This window comes from Dermacentor andersoni, chromosome 1 (genome assembly GCF_023375885.2).
Source record: "Dermacentor andersoni chromosome 1, qqDerAnde1_hic_scaffold, whole genome shotgun sequence".
NCBI classification, from domain to species: Eukaryota; Metazoa; Arthropoda; class Arachnida; order Ixodida; family Ixodidae; genus Dermacentor; species Dermacentor andersoni.
This window is the reverse complement of record NC_092814.1, coordinates 184287966-184305406: the sequence shown is the minus strand read 5'-3', so window position 1 is coordinate 184305406 and position 17441 is coordinate 184287966. Positions and strand designations below refer to the sequence as shown.

General features: G+C 42.8%; 1 protein-coding gene across 6 annotated transcripts in view; it reads left to right on the top strand.

The window, feature by feature from the left end:
• The window catches only part of sws (patatin like phospholipase domain containing sws), a 182453-nt gene that overhangs the window by 66857 nt on the left and 98155 nt on the right, over positions 1-17441 (top strand). For all 6 annotated transcript variants that reach the window (XR_007602676.2, XM_055062847.1, XM_055062846.1 and 3 more), the window contains exons 14-17: positions 6495-6628; positions 10620-10755; positions 13976-14095; positions 15826-15875. Coding sequence is in view for 5 of the 6 variants with exons in the window: in XM_055062847.1 (XP_054918822.1) it covers positions 6495-6628; positions 10620-10755; positions 13976-14095; positions 15826-15875 (440 nt within the window). In the remaining variant the exon portion in view is untranslated. The remainder of the gene's footprint in view (positions 1-6494; positions 6629-10619; positions 10756-13975; positions 14096-15825; positions 15876-17441) is intronic.

Below are 17441 nucleotides of genomic sequence, written 5' to 3'. Positions count from 1 at the left end.
ACAAAAATCTGTTGGTCTGGATGGAATTCCAAATGCCTTTTGCGAAGACATGCTGGATGGGTTGCTAGATATTTAGAAGTTATCTTTAATGCATCCTTGCAACAAAAACGGGTCCCAGATGACTGGCTTGTTGCAAAAGTTATCCCGATACACAATACCGGTGACAAGCAGAAAACTGAAAATTATTGACCAATTTCTTTAACCTGCGTCTGCTGCAAACTCCTCGAACATATAATATTGAAAGCAATATATCAGTACCTAGAAAATAAGAAAGCACTTCATTCAAACCAACATGGCTTCTGGCAAAAACTGTCAACTGTCACACAGCTCGTTGAAACCATCCGTGACTTTTCAAAAGCAATAGATAATGGAAAACAGGTTGATGCAATATGCCTTGATTTCTCAAAAGCTTTTGATAGGGTTCCTCATAATGAATTAATTATCAAATTGAAACAGCTTGGAATGAAGAACAATATAGTGGAATGGGTCAGGTCATATCTATCAGGTAGGTTGCAGTACGTGGACGTAAACGGCTCCCAGTCCGATCGTTTATTTGTAACCTCAGGCGTTCCTCAAGGGTCTGTCCTTGGAATGGTATTATTTCTTGTTTATATTAACAATATTTGTTCAGAAATTTATGAAAATGTAACTGTGCGACTGTTCGCCGACGACTGTTTAATTTATCGAGAAATATGTAATCACAAGGATCAAAAAATGCTCAGCGGTGCACTGGCGTCTGTTGGAAGAATGGTGTGAAACTTGGAAAATGCAAGTAAATAAAGAAAAAACTTGTTTTACGTGTTACAAACAGGGTAAGCACGTCGTAAATTTTAATTATCAACTAAGTTCCACTGTGTTAACTACTGTTAACAAATGTAAATACTTAGGAGTAACAATATCTGAAGACCTCAACTGGACTCAACATATCACTAATATTTGCTCTACCACTGAAAAAAAGTTATGGTTCTTATGTCGCAAATTAAGACTCGCTCCAGCCCCCGTAAGGTTAACAGCGTATATAACAATAGTAAGGCCTACACTGGAATATGCAAGCATCATATGGGACCCCTACCAAAAAGGATTAATTCATAAAATTGAGCGAGTGCAATGAAGGGCGGCTAGATTTATTCTTTCAAGGTACTCCCGTACTGATTCTGTAACAGATGTTGCAAGAACTTTATCTACCTCACCTCTTGGAACGCCGTCGCATAGCCAGACTAAAATTCTTGTTTTTGCTTTCTCAAAATTTATTTAACTTTGATGCAGCGCAGTACCTAATTCGCGACAAGTCCAGAGCCTACGAAGTGACCACTGCAGCAACTTTCTAGTATCTCAATCTCGTGTGAACACATACGCGTACTCCTTTTTCCCTAGAACCATAAGAGACTGGAATGATTTACCGAATGCCATATGCAATTCTCAAACTGTAGAACATTTTGAAGCTGAGGTTACAAAATATGTTCTAAATGAATCCTCATGATTTAACATTTCTCGTGTAAGTTGTAGAATGTGGTATTGTTATGTATAATGTTGCGATGTATGTGATGTAATATGTATCATGTAAGTTGTAGTATCGTGATGCATTTTTGCCATATTTGTACCCCACCCCTGTAATGGCCCAATCGGCCAACAGTACCTGCAAATAAAAAAAAAATTGCCTGGCAGCCTGAGGTAAGGATGAAAGGGGGCCCCTTCCAACGGTACCAAACAACAAGGCAACCTGGGATTCGCAGTTAATTAGATGTTTGCCACGATGCAAACCACCACCCATCCATCAGCACCTATCCAGAGGTCAACGCAGCCTGAACACCGACTCTAGATGGGTCCACAAAAGGCCACCAACCCCACCATTATCTAACAGCTTGAACTAAGGATGAAAGCATTCAATGCTACCAAATAACGACGACCCTGGGGTCACAGGTTGTGATCATGCCACATATCCATACCATCGGGCTTCGGAGGCGGAGTTACTGAGGAGTGTTGTGGGCATGGGTGTGGTATTGCAATGGAGTCGACGATTGTGATTTGCTGCTGGACAGTCTTCAGATTCCCTAGTCGACTCGCCTAGGGAAGACGACGGTATTAAAGTGGAGGCCTTTCGAGCCGTGGGACAGAGGGTCCTGATGTGAACTCAGAGGTGTAACTTGCTCCTGCATGGAGTGGACTCTGTACTGGAGCCGTGTAACTAAGCCAATAAACCCTTTTTCCTTCATTTTCCACAACCTGACGTAGCAGTAGATGGGCTTGGTGGATTCCATGCCCTAACACCACCTTAAGCCGCAACAATGCTGACGAACTTGAAACTGCGCCATTTTGTCGGATGTTTAGTAAAGCAATGTCAGATGTTGTTAAACAGGAAATTGAATCTAACGAGCAGTGCATGCCATAGAGGAAAAATAAGCAGGGTGCTCTCAGTTTTGCTTGCTGCACACATGGAAGAATGGCTCATGCTAACTGCGGCTGTTTGTTATCGGCAAGAGCATATTGCCACTCTGCTTCAAGAACGTGAATGACCTCCCGGTCTCATATGTGTTTCACAAAAAAACGTGAATGACATTCAATCTTTTTGCTGAATGAGGCCGGGCATGGGATGCCAAACTGGATATATATCTGCCACCGAGCTGGTCTTGTTGTAAACAATGGCTTTCCACAAATGCCATTTTAGGGTTCCGCGAGCGGTCAAAATGAATATGCCCCCAACCCTCACTTGGACAGACCTGTACATTACAGTTTCACCGCACACCACATCCACACTTTCGCGAAAAGACTGTTGCGGCATTGGCAGGCAAGACTCATCACTGTGCGATTTGCAGGTCCGGTATTATGTGTGCTCGCACTGTTGCATGTGAGAGGAAATGGATCCAAATGTTCTGCAAGCTGAAGACCACTTTCGAAACTAACAGCTTGTATGTAGCGTCGACAACCGGCAGCACAGCAGGCAGAGTGGAAGGGCCGAGAACAAAGGGAATGCGAGGCATTGGAGTGCCGATCGGCACGGAAGAGACGCCCTGACTTTTTAGCGCGGTTGAGAAGTGAGGATGACTAGTTCCCGCAGGAAATCTGTTCCAAAACACGACACAATCGTCTGCCTGGCTCGTTGCACATGTGTGACGAACAGCTGTTTAAAAAGCTTACTTTTGGCATTGAAACGGAGATGCGGCCGGGCAGGTTCACACACAGTTCATGCATGAACGTGCCAATAAGTACTGATGGTGGCACAGCGTGTATTCAAGAGGCTGGTTTACTTGTGTGGTGTGTCCATTTCTACCTTATTTTGAATAAAAATTTGGAGGATGCTTATGCTTCACCTTTAAGAGTGGCACGCCAAAGCATTCAAAGATCCCTCACTGCTTCTCACGCTTCCCGGCAACTGGAGCGTATGTAATTGCAATGTTTACCAGGAAGCGCTGGCCACAAGCCCTATGCACGAAGCCGGGCTTTCTGGTAGAAACGTGGCCTTTTGCAAGGGCTGCGGTGTAGCCGAGGTGAGTGCCATCTGGAGGTATTGCAAGGAACTGGGCGCACTGCTCCATTGCCTCCAAGATATTGAGGCGCCAGCGCTGAAACGCCGGACGTTGTGGCCAGTCTATGAATGGTAGAAATGCTGGAAAACGGGTTTCTTTGAGTTCTTGCCTAACAAAATTATGTTTTCTCGTATAGTCAAATTGCAATCTGACGCTATCATATCTGTAGGTTGTTTGTAAGTCGTACTTTACGATTTTTCAATGTATTTTAGCTTGAGAAATTCGATTAGTTCAGTAATTTCCTTGCCCCAACTGGAGGGCCCGGTTATGGGTGGTGCGAAAATCTTTTTGCCGAAACAACATCAGACGCAGGACGCTGATGCCGATGCCGCATTTTCTGTGACACAGGGCCCTCAACGCTATCGCATTAAAAGTGCCCAACAAGCACTTCAACGTGCGTGAGGCACACCATGCTCATGCGTCCAATTGAGTGATGTGGGCTTTTAGGGTTAGCATCGCAGTCAGTATATCAAAAACCATTTCACAGCAATTTGCGACATTATAACATTTGTGCGCAAAAAAGTAAGTTAACTTTATTGCGTTCAGCATAACCTTGGTGAAGCAAATTTCACGATCTCAAGGAACTCTTCGAGACATGTGAAGGTCTCAAATAAGCTTGAGATAAGCATTTTGAATGATTGATATATCAAACTATTTCACAATCCCCTTCAAATTTGATATATCCAAGATTGACTGTATCACCATCCCAAGATTTCGTGTGACTTAGCACTGGATGCGTTGAGGCAGATGGCCGAAAGCGTTCCTGATACTGTGTGAAGATAAAGAGCTTGACACAGCACCAGGAACCCTGTCGGCTGTATATGCAGACACTTCTGGGGCCAAGTCATGTGAAACCTTGTGAAATTGACTGTATCTATGATAGCTCCAGCTTCTACTCTGTGAGACAGCCAACGAGCACGACCACCATGAGGACATGCCAAATGTCAGAGAAAAATGCAGAGAAAGCTTCGCTTTAAAAATGCGGCCAATGTTCAGCTCATCGGCTCGCTTCTAGTTGTGCACCTGTTTGCATGTAGTTTTTGTTTGGGTGTTCCAATAGCACTGCGCTGGAGAGCATTCATTTTTCTACCGAGAGATGGCTCTCATTGGCCTGTGCTATCATCGTCGATTGTACCAGGAAACTACAGCATGGCTATTTGTTCACAGGACTGCATGGAACCAGCGTTGAGGGCAAGGTTATTATGAGGGGGGGGGAATCTAAAATTTTAAGAGGAATACTTGGGATGCATTTAACATGCGAGTGCACTCATTGTGCGAGTAAATACTGTATTTAGTAGACAGTGTATGGTGCATTCTCGTTATGTTGTTACACCAAGATCCTGTAGATGTCTTTGTTCATTGTTTGTCACATTTTTTTTCACCCTGCAGTTTATTAATGTGCAGTGGCAGTTTTTATTGGCACCAGCTAATTTGAAATTTCTGTCCAATTTTGTGTAGTGTGTTTTGCTATTATGGTAAGCATTTGCCAATTTATGCACTTGCCGCCAATATTTGATTTGGCCATATGAAACTGGATTGTTACACAGGCAGATTTCATCATGCTTGTATGAAGACTTGCTTATCAAGTATTGCAAACATGGGCAGATATTAGTACAGTTACTGTCGGCATAATTTCAGATGTGAACAATTTTGAAACTACTCATTGTTTCATTTCCAGGTTCATCAAAATTTGTAGTAAAGGCTCAATTAGGACTCCAGAACATACACTTTGAGACTACTCCATGCTTAGAAACTCGCTGCAGAGTGATTACACATTGCATTTCTATGCACAGTAGAACCTCGTTCATACGTTTTGGCAAAAACAATGAGAAAGAATGTACTATACGATCCGAAGTAACTAAAAAATTCGACAGACTCAACTATTGTTGACATCTACGTAATGCGAAGCGTGGCGCAGATCGTGCATCAAGCTGGGGGTGCTCCGGTGGCCCGAGACACGTTTGGTTGTATTCCTCTTGCATTGTGTTTTAAAAGGACGACAGGAAACCAAAACGAAATCTAGCTGGTGGGTGACGCCGGACGCCACCAAAGTGAAACGTGATGCCCACATCGCTGCCTGCAGCCGGGAACGACTGCTTGTTTGGATTGTCGCCTTCTAAAAGCGTGCAGTACGCTACCAATGGCATTACGTGCTGTAACACGGATAAGCGAAGATATTTATCACAATAGGTTTGGTGACGATAGCTGTGAATGCGGCGTGTGACAACTCACAGAGATTTGCTGGTACCGGAATAAGAAACTGTGTGCGCTGTCGTTTTCATGTGAGACGGGCGGCCGTAATCAGGCGCTTAGCGCCTTTTCTTGCTCACATGGTATCAAGTGGCCGGAAAACATACGATCACAGTCTGCAGCGGGGAAAGGTGGCACGTTTGGGTTATCGCCTATTAAAAGCATGCACTGCGCTTCTGACGGCACCACGCACTGTGAAAAAGATAGGCGAAGAGGCTTATCGTAATAGGATTGGCGGTGATAGCTGTGAATGCCACGTGCGAAGACTCAGGAGAAGATTTGCTGGTACCAAAATGAGAAACGATGCACGCCAACGTTTTCATGTGAGATGAGCGGGCGAGTATTGCGGTGAGGCTGCCGCGGCAAGCAGCTAAATACTGTTCACAATCATGCGTGCCTTACACATTTCTTGTTTACATGAGATCTAGCAGCCGGGAAACATTTCATACGATCGCAGTTTGGTGATTACTGAATGTTGGTGCCGAAAAATTGTGTTTACCGGGAACGTATGAGCGTAACTCTGTTGGTTAATTTTTTGTGTTCTTGATTGCGAATGTTCGTACTGGGAAAATGTATGTAATGGGAATGTATCAACAAGGTTCTACTGTATTTATGTGTAACCATCATTCTGATCTTTCATTTCCTCTTTGCGTTTCAATTTATGCTGGTGGTGTATGGTGGGATAACAGACGTCTGAGAAGTGGGACCGGTATGTTACAGGACATGCTGTACATTGCTCATGTGGGCGACATCACAGGCGCCCTGGAGGTGCTGACAGGCGAGTCGCCCATCTTCTCCCGCAAAGCCAAGGTAGCATCTCGTGTGGCCTTCCTGACATCCACACAGTGCTACGAGTGAGTGAAGCTGCACAATACATGTGGCAAAGTGCAAAGTAGATGTATGTGCTCCTAAGATAAATTTATAAAAGTTTTGCTAGTGTTACAGGAGACATCTATTAAAATGAACTCGGAAAATACTGTGAAAGTTTTTTTGTTTTATCAGAGGTTTGTCTTAAAGGGCTCCTCACCAGGCCCCATAGCAAACTTGGGTGATACGGTGGAAGTTGTTACGTGTCCTCTAGGGAGTGTTCTGCCACAAACATGTTCAGATCAGCTCATTAATAACCGAGATCGAAATATTTCAGTGCCTCAAACCCATGATTTCGGGAGGCGAGCTCCACTACCAAGCAAGACACTCTCTCCACTTGCCCTGTCTTGCCTCCGCAAGCGAAATTCCTTCCCTGCATTCTCCCATACCGGCCCTCGAGAATCGCGTGACGCATACGTCATGGGCCCCACCTTCTTTTTTTTCTTTTTTTTGCTTCTTGCTTTTTTGTGGCGCAGTGCACTTCCACTGACAACCTCACGTGCGAGATTTTGCACGCTGTGCACGAGGACACTTGTCTAAGGATATAAGTCAGTGCTACACGAATACTGATGCAGACACCAGCTGATCAAAGTAGGAGACATGGTACGATTCAGCGTCCGACACGGCATCGGACATCATCGCACCCGCTGAAAGCCATATCACACACTGAATTGTACAGTGTGTCTCCTACTTCATGGCAGAAAGTTAAGGGTGCGATCATTATGCGATAAAAAGAAGAAAAAAAAGCACATTTCTTAATTGGAAAAGTAGGGGCTGCGTTCATTACGCGAGTGCGTTCATTATGCGAGTAAATACGGTAGTCTAAACTGATTTAGTGTCTCTCTATAGTGTCTCTTTAACAGAAGTGATCCAAAGAACTTAATATCTGCTATTCCTGGTACACCAAAATATCTGCTCTAAATGAAACTGCATCAAAATCAAAAGGCAGATATAAAAAAAAGAGATTTGCTGGATTTGTGTGACACAAAGCACTGATTGAGTTGCTTGCTGGCACTGCAAATCTGTGCCTTGTCACAATAGCAGGCATTTCACCTAACTTGCTCAAAATTTTCGGCCCGAATGTTGTTTTAAAAAATGCACAAGAGCATTAAGAGCATTAGCTACTGTGTCATGTGTAAGGCTGGTTCTTGCAATTTGTGGGCAGTATTCTTGCCTAGGAGGCACATCAAGGAGCTCCTCAATTATTGTTTCTGTGGTGTCAGCCTTGCAAGTTTTCAGCTCATTGTCGATGTTAATGCAGGCATTGTGTCCACAGAAACATAATTATATTCGCATGTGGGAAGCAAATTATGATGGTGAGCAGAATCCCCTCTTCCAAGTCTGCTGGTGCGGGCCTCTTGTTAAGCTGAGTAGCAGACGTCATTGGTGGCTGCTGAAGTTTGGCTTCACCTCATAACAGATTTGTGTTAAGTGAATTTTTTTTATATTGTGTCTATGGGAAACCAGCTTAATGTTCACAGGTGGTTCCTAATATCCAAAGATTTGCATTAACTAGTCTCGTCTTAATGGGATATATACAAGAAATAAAAATAAAGAAGACAGATTTGGCACTAAATGAGGTACCTGTCGAACTATTATGTGCAGATGAGAAATGCATTCTCCTTGGTAGCATACATTATTTTAATAGGATGCGTTACTTTCTAATGCCCGATGCAGGCATTGCAAGGTATTTTTTAGTAACTTTGAATAGTAGGTATGTAGAGTTAACTGAAATCTAACGGGAAAGGTTGGAAGCAGCATGCTTTTGTCGACTACATTTCATTTATCGGGAAGAAACACCACTCAGATCACATTTTTCTTAGCTTTGGCAGTTTTGTTGTTCCTGCAGTGGTTGTAACCTTGTACATAGTTTTAATTTTACTTCTTAACAAGAAGTAAAACATTTAATATGGTTGACCATGCTGACAGAAATATGTAGTGTGCCGCCTCATCACTGGTGATCACCATAACTTGCACTTATTCAGATCATTCAGCACTTCTTGTTGCAGCATTTGTACCATATTAAAGCCCATTAAAGTGGTGTAGGCTGGCAGGCTAGTTGGTATTGTATCATGAAAAAAAGATCACAGCCTTTGAGACATGGTTGTCGGCAAAGAGAAGCCACACAAAGGCAACTTTATCCATTTGTCTCAAATACTGTTATTGTAGCTTCTCGGAAGGAATGACATTCAATCATCATCATCTTTTTCGATCCTAGATCTTGTACCACTGCACATTTCTCAGGCGGTGGCTACACTTCCATAACATCATAATCTTCACCATATAGTGTCTGGCTTTTTGTGGATCGCCCAACAGCTGGAGGATCTGAAGAAGATCCGCCACAGCTATTATTTTTTTGTGATGAATGCATATTGGCAGGAGCTTGAAAAATAAATTGTCAGAAAACTTGTACCAGACATTATTCGGTCACTGAGATCCTTCTGTTTGTGTATTGCAGTCTCAATAGTCATTTCAGCCTTGATGGTTTATTGTAATACTAGTAGCGAGTGTATGTATAATGTACTTAATCCACAAATTTAGTATCACCTCACTTAAAACTTCTCCAACTTAACTTAGATGGGTCCACTTGGCATTGTATTTTGTCAACATTTTGTCTGCCCCTAATGTTCAGTGGCCTGTTGAGCCATTGTTGATGCTGTTCTGGTCATGCTCAGTGCAGCTGCGAGAGTGAGCACAGAGGAGACCTCTCTGTGGTATGGTATGCGCACTTTTTCTCTCATCCAATGGCCCCTTTGGGAATCGTTTCAACTTGAGCTCGCCTATCGTGTCTTACACCTGTAGTAAGAGCATAACTTGCACTGCTGCTTTTCGAACACCTAGCCGAAAAGCCTTGCATAGTGCTCGTGCGTGGTCCTACTGCTAAAAAGCCTTAGCCACGCAATGTTTGACTTGGCCACGCAATGTTTGACTTGGCCACGCAATGTTTGACCGGGAGAGTGAGGGGCCAAGGGCTTGATTACTATCAACACTGACTCAATGGAACAGATCACTGGGCTTTCTGGAGCAGAGCAACAACTGAGTGATAACCTGGTCATTAACTTGTCCACCTGTGTTATCAACGGGATCAGTCAGCCCTGAACAGTGAATAAAAAGTGGCATAGAATCCAGCAACAGAAAATGCAACGCTATACCAACCCTGCTGTGGCGGAAAGGGTAAGAGGAGCAGGCAAATGCTTGCACAAAGGTCATGGGGTGTGCCAGAATGTTCATAGAATAAGTGCCCAAATCTGTGCATAGTCCATCTTAGCCACATATGTAATACATTTAAATCACAGCATTTCCAAGCATACTTTCCTACATCGTTATAGTCTCCTTTGCCAAATTCACCTGGAATACTGACTCTCCTTATTTAAAACTGAATGTTCAGAAATAAGTTCACCTTACTTTTTTCGTTCATTTCTAACAGAAAATTCTGAATCTGAATGGTATCTCCAATAAGCACATAAGTACACATTGTCAGTGTTTGTCACTGTTTACTTCGAGCTCCGTCTGAGTTTGAGATGTCACTTCCTGTAGCTGAATTTGATATTGTTTTACTGGATATGCTGCTACCTTGGTGAATGTGGCAACATAAATTTTTAATTATTGGCAACTGAACTTGACTTGACCACTCATCACTTTGGACTAGTAATTATGCTTCTATAAAAGATTTTGATAGAAGTGAAGTGACCTGTATTATCCTCCTCAGTTGCCCTGCAATAAAATATTTGTCAAATATATTGAACAATGTAACAATGGGTTATTGCAAAAAGGTTCTGTATGGATTTATCACCCAAATTAGTGTACTCTGGCAGTTAAGAAAAAAAATGTGACACTGAATAACACTCCAGGCCCCAAGGAGTATTTGTTGCATAATACTGTGATAGTCACGTTTTTCTCTGCCTAATTTACCGCCATATTTTATGTATGGTACTCTTTCCTCATGCCTTGTGTGCAGCTTGCTTCTGTCATTTGCAGGATTCTGCGTATGAACCCCACAGCGGTGTTGTTCATGGCACGGTCTGTGATTGAACGGCTATCACCTTTCGTGCGCCAGATTGACTTTGCCTTGGAGTGGGTCTACATTGAGTCTGGCCGAGCTGTATATAGGCAAGTTCCTTTTTATGGCCACTTCTTTAGAAACATTACCTGCTCAATGTTTTAGTTTATGTCTGAACTATCTATAAAAAATGACATATTTCACTGGTTATCTCCAATCTTCGAGTAATAGAAGACATGTTGAAGAGCTTAAAGGCTGACTGTAACGGAACTTCAGACCACGTAAAGAGCTTAGTTTTAGGTTGTGTAGATATAGTGCGACCTCCATGCAAAATTTTACATTTGAAATATGAGTGGATGCATCCTGAAAGGCTCACAAGAATGTACGTTTTTAATACTAAAACTGAAAAATCACTGCCATTACTGCTCACCGAAACTGACGCATGACTCGGAATGTGCAGCTCCTCGGCCTGACCTTCAAGATTAGGCACCATCTGCAGTCGCTTGTGCTGCGCTGAAAGATCTGAGGCGACGCGCTGGGACTTATGTCATATCCGCAAATCACCCGGTGCACTCATTGTATGCTTAAGTGTTATTTACAGGCCTTTAATAAGAAAAATGAGACAATTACCAGCTCTCTGGCTCTCTCAGGATTACTTCAGCAGTATAATATACTCATTTATAAGTAGTTTAGCCAAAGTGAAATTTTCTTGCAGTTGGCCTTTGCAGGTTAACTCCGGCAATTTTTTTAGGTCAGCGGATCTCAATGAAATTTGCTGAGTGCATTCTTGTGCACATTTCCATCATTTTTTAATAACATCAGGATTGAGAGTTACACATATTCTTTATAAGTGAATTTCTTTAATTCCCTCAAACCACTTGCCATGCTTACTCCTCAGTTACTGGCCACATTGTGTTATGACGTAAAGAGCGGCATGCGCAGAGCATACTGGGAATGAATGGCAGACAACAGGGCCAAGGAGTGAGGTAGTGATAGGGTGATAGTGTTTGGCAAGAGAAGTTGCTGTCGTGAAAAGTTACATATTGTGTGGTCAGGCAAGAGATGGGTGGCAAGTAGTGTTGTGTTGTTGGCTACACTAACTTCAGCCCTTGGCATATGCATACACAGTTTGAGCCGATGTCAAGCGCATTCAGCTGACGTTAACCTATCACAGTCGCTGAGTTTGTCCTTCTACTACTGGCAGATCTAAGCAACTCACCTAAAGCTAATTGAGCCATTAGGATGAAGAAAACTGCTTTTGTTGTTCAGTTTTGAGCATACAAATTTGAAATAAAGCATCCTTCATTTCGTACAGTCCACACACAAAAAGTTAAAATCAACGACAGGGTACACTGTCAACATCCGTATGTTGCCATTCTCGAATGCTGCCAGTCGCACTTGACGGCACTTCCGTAAGTTAAATGGGACTATGCACATACTTGTATTTTTACATACTGTTGTGCTAACTCATTATTTAGCTTCCCAGGTGCACTGTTTGCCTCCTATCCCAAGTGGGCAGCATGCGGAGGCCCCTTCGATACAGCAGCATAAACTGCCCGTTCAGCTGCCAACAGTGTAAATACTGGTATCAGCATTTCCGTGAGAAAACTATGCATTCTCTAAATGAATGATCATGTGTGGAAAATCCTAATCTATGTCTACATTATGAAACGCATTAATTGTGTGCATGAAAAGGCTATGAAGAATGATAAGAAGGCAGCATAACAACGCTCCCGTACTATAGTCTCCTACTTGCTGTTTTTGAAGGCCTGTGGTTGCTCATGTCAGCGCAATTCAGAGTGATGTAACAGTACTTACATACTCAAAATCTGTGTGTTTTGCTATGTTCAGACATCATTTGATGTTACTGATGCGCAGCTAGCATTATATTTCAAGAGAACGGCGAGTGGTCACTGTACCTGCCAATGTAAACAAATGCACTGGTCGGTGCTTTGGACTGTTAGCAGTGTTCTTCCGGGATACAAATGCAGAAAGCAGTGTTCCACAAAATCATATAGTGAGCATGCGAAATGCTTCCCTGAGAAGGGGTAAAACACCTAAAATAGCTAGCAGCATGTATAAAATCAGTGGTTAGGGCTACCCTTCCAGTCTTCATGTTGCAGCGCAGTATTTTGATCATGGGCACTGGATTTGTTGGAATCGTAGCTGACACTGTCACCCAAAGGTCCGGCACGGTCAGGAATCAGCTGTGTGTGTGCTCTTCGCCGCTTTTGTTCTCCACGCGGGTGAGACTGACATGCCTTCCACGCCTTCCCTGTTGGTTTGCCGCTCGTGGCGTCACACGAAGAGGTTTGCTCGGCTGCTTGGTCAGGTTTCGGTTTGCTTAGCTAAAATTATTTTCGAATTTGCAGAACAATTCTACTATGAAACGCATGAGAAGGGGGTCTCGGAAACTCAAAATTTTATTATCTTGACATGGTCAAATAATCGCCGGAGTTGCCCTTTAAGGGAATCAATCTTGCACAATTTTATTGCAATAGCAATTATAGTACAACTCCAGGCTAATTTCATGTCAGCATTGGTATAAAGTTCCATACAATGTCCAAGTGCAGTAAGGTCCTATCGCACCCCACATGCTGTATGCTGTAGGTGCGAGGGAAAGTGTGGGAGGGTAAGCCAAGAGTGATGATGGATTGATGCGCACTGTCTTCCCACTTGCCCAATGTTCAGGGGGGGGGATAAATGTAATCAAGCTTGCGTCAACTGGAGGAGAGAGGCAGGTGAGCGCGCCCGGCTGAAGGCGGCTCCACGTGTCCTATCTTGGAGGTTATCTGGAGCAGGTGCAAAGCATAGGCGAGCCGAGATGGCTTGTGGCTTTGTGTGTTGGCATTCCTCGTGTTGGAGGGGATGTAATCAAGTTTTGGAGACTAGTTGAAACAAGAAGCTTCACGAAGCATTCGCATGCTGCTGCTGCGACTCTTCATCACGCCAGCATTGTGACAGTGAGTGTTTGTGGTCATCGAGATCTGTTCATGTTTGCCTCTGTGCGCGTGACACCATGCGTATTAATTTAATTAGTAAGCGAATGTTTACTGTAATTTATCCTACCAATAAAACTAACTTTTACATCGTGGAATTGTTTACTTTGCTTTTGCTATCAGTGCTTCACCTTTTGGCCAAAACTCGAACTTCTTTATTGTGTTTCAAGCATATTATTTTAATTCTGTTGTTGAGTTGAAATTACTGTAGAGAGTTGAATAGTGAAAAGGTTCTCAGTTACATTGTCTTGTTGCTTTGTTGATGTTATGTTTGATGCTTCAGCATGCATAATTAATTTTAGCACTTTTGTGTTCTTACATTCCTGTGCAGGCAGGACGACAAGGCTGAGTCTACAGCCATTGTGCTCAGTGGACGTCTCCGTTCTGTGCTGACGAGGGCTGATGGCAAACGGGAAATGGTGGGGGAGTACGGCCGAGGGGACCTTGTTGGAGTAGTATGTGTGCTGACTACCTGTTTAATCCTGGTTTACTTATAGTTAACAATTGTAAACTTATTTTTCATATGCTTGCTTTGCATGAATAATTGGCAATCAAATCCTTTGAAAAGCTGCAGTGTCAGGGGAAATTTATTCCTCAAAATAAAAGGAAATGTTTGCTTGTAGGGTTTCTTTTAATTTTGGGATTGTAATTTTTTTAACCCTTTGAGAGTCACATTTTTTTTATTGCAGGTTTAAATTCTTCAGAGCTACTTTCAAGAAAGAACAAGCAAATAAGTTTTTAGGTGGCAATACAGTGACAATATTTTTAATGTGTGCATTTTTAAACATGGTTTATTGTTGAATACTTAGATAAACTACCATAATTAATATTTTACAAATGTTATATTCACACAACCTACTTTTATGCTATAAATAAGATTGACACAACTAGGGCCTGTATTTTGAAAATTTCCATTTCATTTTCCATAGTTATCATGTGTTGCCCCGAGAGTGCCATCCCAGCAAAGACAGCGGTGTGGCAGCCTATGATCTATGTCGAAACTTATTACGAAAGGCCAGAAGAATGGAAAATCACATGGGTGATTAGAGAATACGGCCCCAGGGAAGCGTGGCCATAGCAAAAGGGAGGCATGCCATGTGAGCCACCCGTAAGCAAGCTCAGTAGTGCGCACATGTCAGAAAAACGAAGCAAAGGAGAAACTCGCAGTAATCAAATGTTAGATCGCCAGGCTATATTCTATCAGTCCTCACACGCATCACGAAAATTGATGCATGCGCGGCAGTACTGCTGACTTGTGCGAGCGCCTGCCTCTAAACTAAGTACTAATTGCACACCTGTTGAAGAGCCATGTACACGAGCATCTCGTGGCAGTTCTTTGAGTGATAGGAAACAAGGTAAAAATCATAAAACAAGAATGCCGATTATAAAGTGCGTAAGCAGGGGCATCAGCATGTGGAAGTAAGCTAAGGGAAGCGGGAACACTCCTAAGCTAGCTCGGTGGTAGACGTTATAGTGCAAAGTGAAAAAATCAGTTTTGACAGAAGCCAAGAGGCGGCAGCACAAGAAAAATTTTTGCTATTAGTCACGAAAGGTTGCACCACCTCCACAGCAATTTTAGACGGTGCTTCATTCTGAAAAGGCACGTTTTTATCAAGCATTCGGTCACAGCTGTACATGTACGGCCATGACCATTAGGGATTTATGTCCACCGTGGTGGTGGCCCTCAAAAAGGTAAAGAATATGAAAGCATGGTCAGTAGACAAATTGCATCAAGCCCGGTCTTTACAGTGCATATTTTTCCAGGCTGATGTTAAACAAGGGTAATTGTTCCAAGTAAATGGCTTGTTAAAATTTGTCTACTTAAATTTTTTGTTCTAGGTACTGTATGCAGTGTTGGAGGGAAGACAGTTATCTCAGTTTCATTAATTTTGCAAACACTTGTGGTGTGTGCTTCAAATTCATTCTATCTGTTGGCAGTGCTTGGTTTTTATCTGACTCATTATATGCTTCAGCAGTTTGCAGGCCTGGGTCTAGTGCAAGAGGCAGTAAGATGCTAATGTTAGTCCCAAATGTCATTAAGCATTAGCAAATGAGGACAAGTTTTCAATCTGATGTGTGTTTTTTTCTTTTTGAGTGATATTAACTCGCTAGCTCTGTAGAGGTTGCATCAGCACTTAATTATCTTGCCTAGGTTACTGGGTTAATAAACGTCCCTTTCTTGCAGGTAGAGCTCCTAACTGGAGCCAAAAGGGCAACTACTGTCATGGCAGTAAGGTGAGTGAAACTTAGTAAAGGTTGCTAAAGTTTTAAAAAACTGCAGAACAAATCAAGTGATCACAGATTCATCATTACCCCTGTTTTGTACTTAATATGCTATTGTTGACTGACTACATTGTTTTAGCTAGCAGGCTAATGGCAAATGTGAACTATGTCAATGTCCTGTCCTCTTGATGTGTTTGCACTTGGCAGTAATGCCTGCACTAAATGTTATGAAACAGCAGTAGTAAATATACAGACAGTCAAGAGGGTTTGTGAATCATTTGCAGCAAGAAATGAAAATGTCTTCTTGAAAAATGTAAAGACATTTAGCAAGCTTTAAGGAATCTGCACTGCAAGAACCTTAAGACAAAATTTAACAGGAAGTCACTAAGGTAAGTATCATAAGAATATTATCATCTGTGAACACCACAATGTTTAAACATAGCTTTAGTTCTTCAGGTTGAAATTTGCAGCATTGCTTGTCAACCATTTTATTGCGATAACGACATATGGACTTGCGCCATTTAACACCAAACATTCATTCACTCCATGCGTATTTTTGCCGTCACAGTGCGTCGTATGCCGTTTGTGTGAGTGAAAGTATGCGAGGCAAGCCGACGATCGCGGCTCAATCTGACGCATCCAAACAAAGAAAGCGGAGAACAAACATGCAATTTTCTGTCATGTCAAAGGCCATGGAGGGACGGATGGGAGGGAGGGAGGGAGGGAGGGAGGGAGGGAGGGAGGGAGGGAGGGAGGGAGGGAGGGTGGCATTGTGCTTCGGCAGCAACTGCACATTTTGTGACCGGGCACAAGGGGAACTGATGATCGTGGCGCAATCTCACACATGCCATATATGGAGGCAAGTGGGGAGGCAGCACGGAGGGGAGGGAGGGGGGCGGCTTCAAATTCGCAAACAAGTGTGTACTTTGTACGGTCACGCGCACCGTATCTTGGTATGCACTGTGTGCTTGCCGCACTTGCTCACACCAGTGTTTTGACAGCGAATGTCCGCACTCATAGAGTATGATGTGTTCGTGTTTGCTCGTGCACGCTGACACCATATGCTTGTTAGTTCAGTTCGTAAGCGAATGTTTCCAAGTTTCTATGGCCGATAAAACTACTATCCTTACTTCGTATAGCTGTGCACTAATTTGCTATTGCCATCAATGCTTCACCTTGTGGATGAAACTGCAGCTTATTTTCCCATGTCTCTAAACTCTGGTACATGAAGCCCGCCTTTCTAGTTTTTGCTCTTTCCGTTTCTTTTTTTGTTTTTGTTCTTTATGTGAGTTGGATGGTGGGTGTTATGTTGATTAACCAAATAGATGCATTCAACCTCTCTAATTGTTTCTTTTGCGCCTCTGAAATTTTACTGAGAAGTGGATGGGCTACTTTGTCATACATGCCCACTGTGACATTTAAGCATCAGAACCATTTGTAGGGCAGGGATGGGGTTAACCCTTGGGGTCAACCAAAGTTTTATGTACTTGGAAAAAATCTGCTTTGTAATTCGAACATGTGAGCTTTTTTTTTTTTATGCGGGAATCTTTTTTCATCTATTTTTTTCCTGTGTTGACA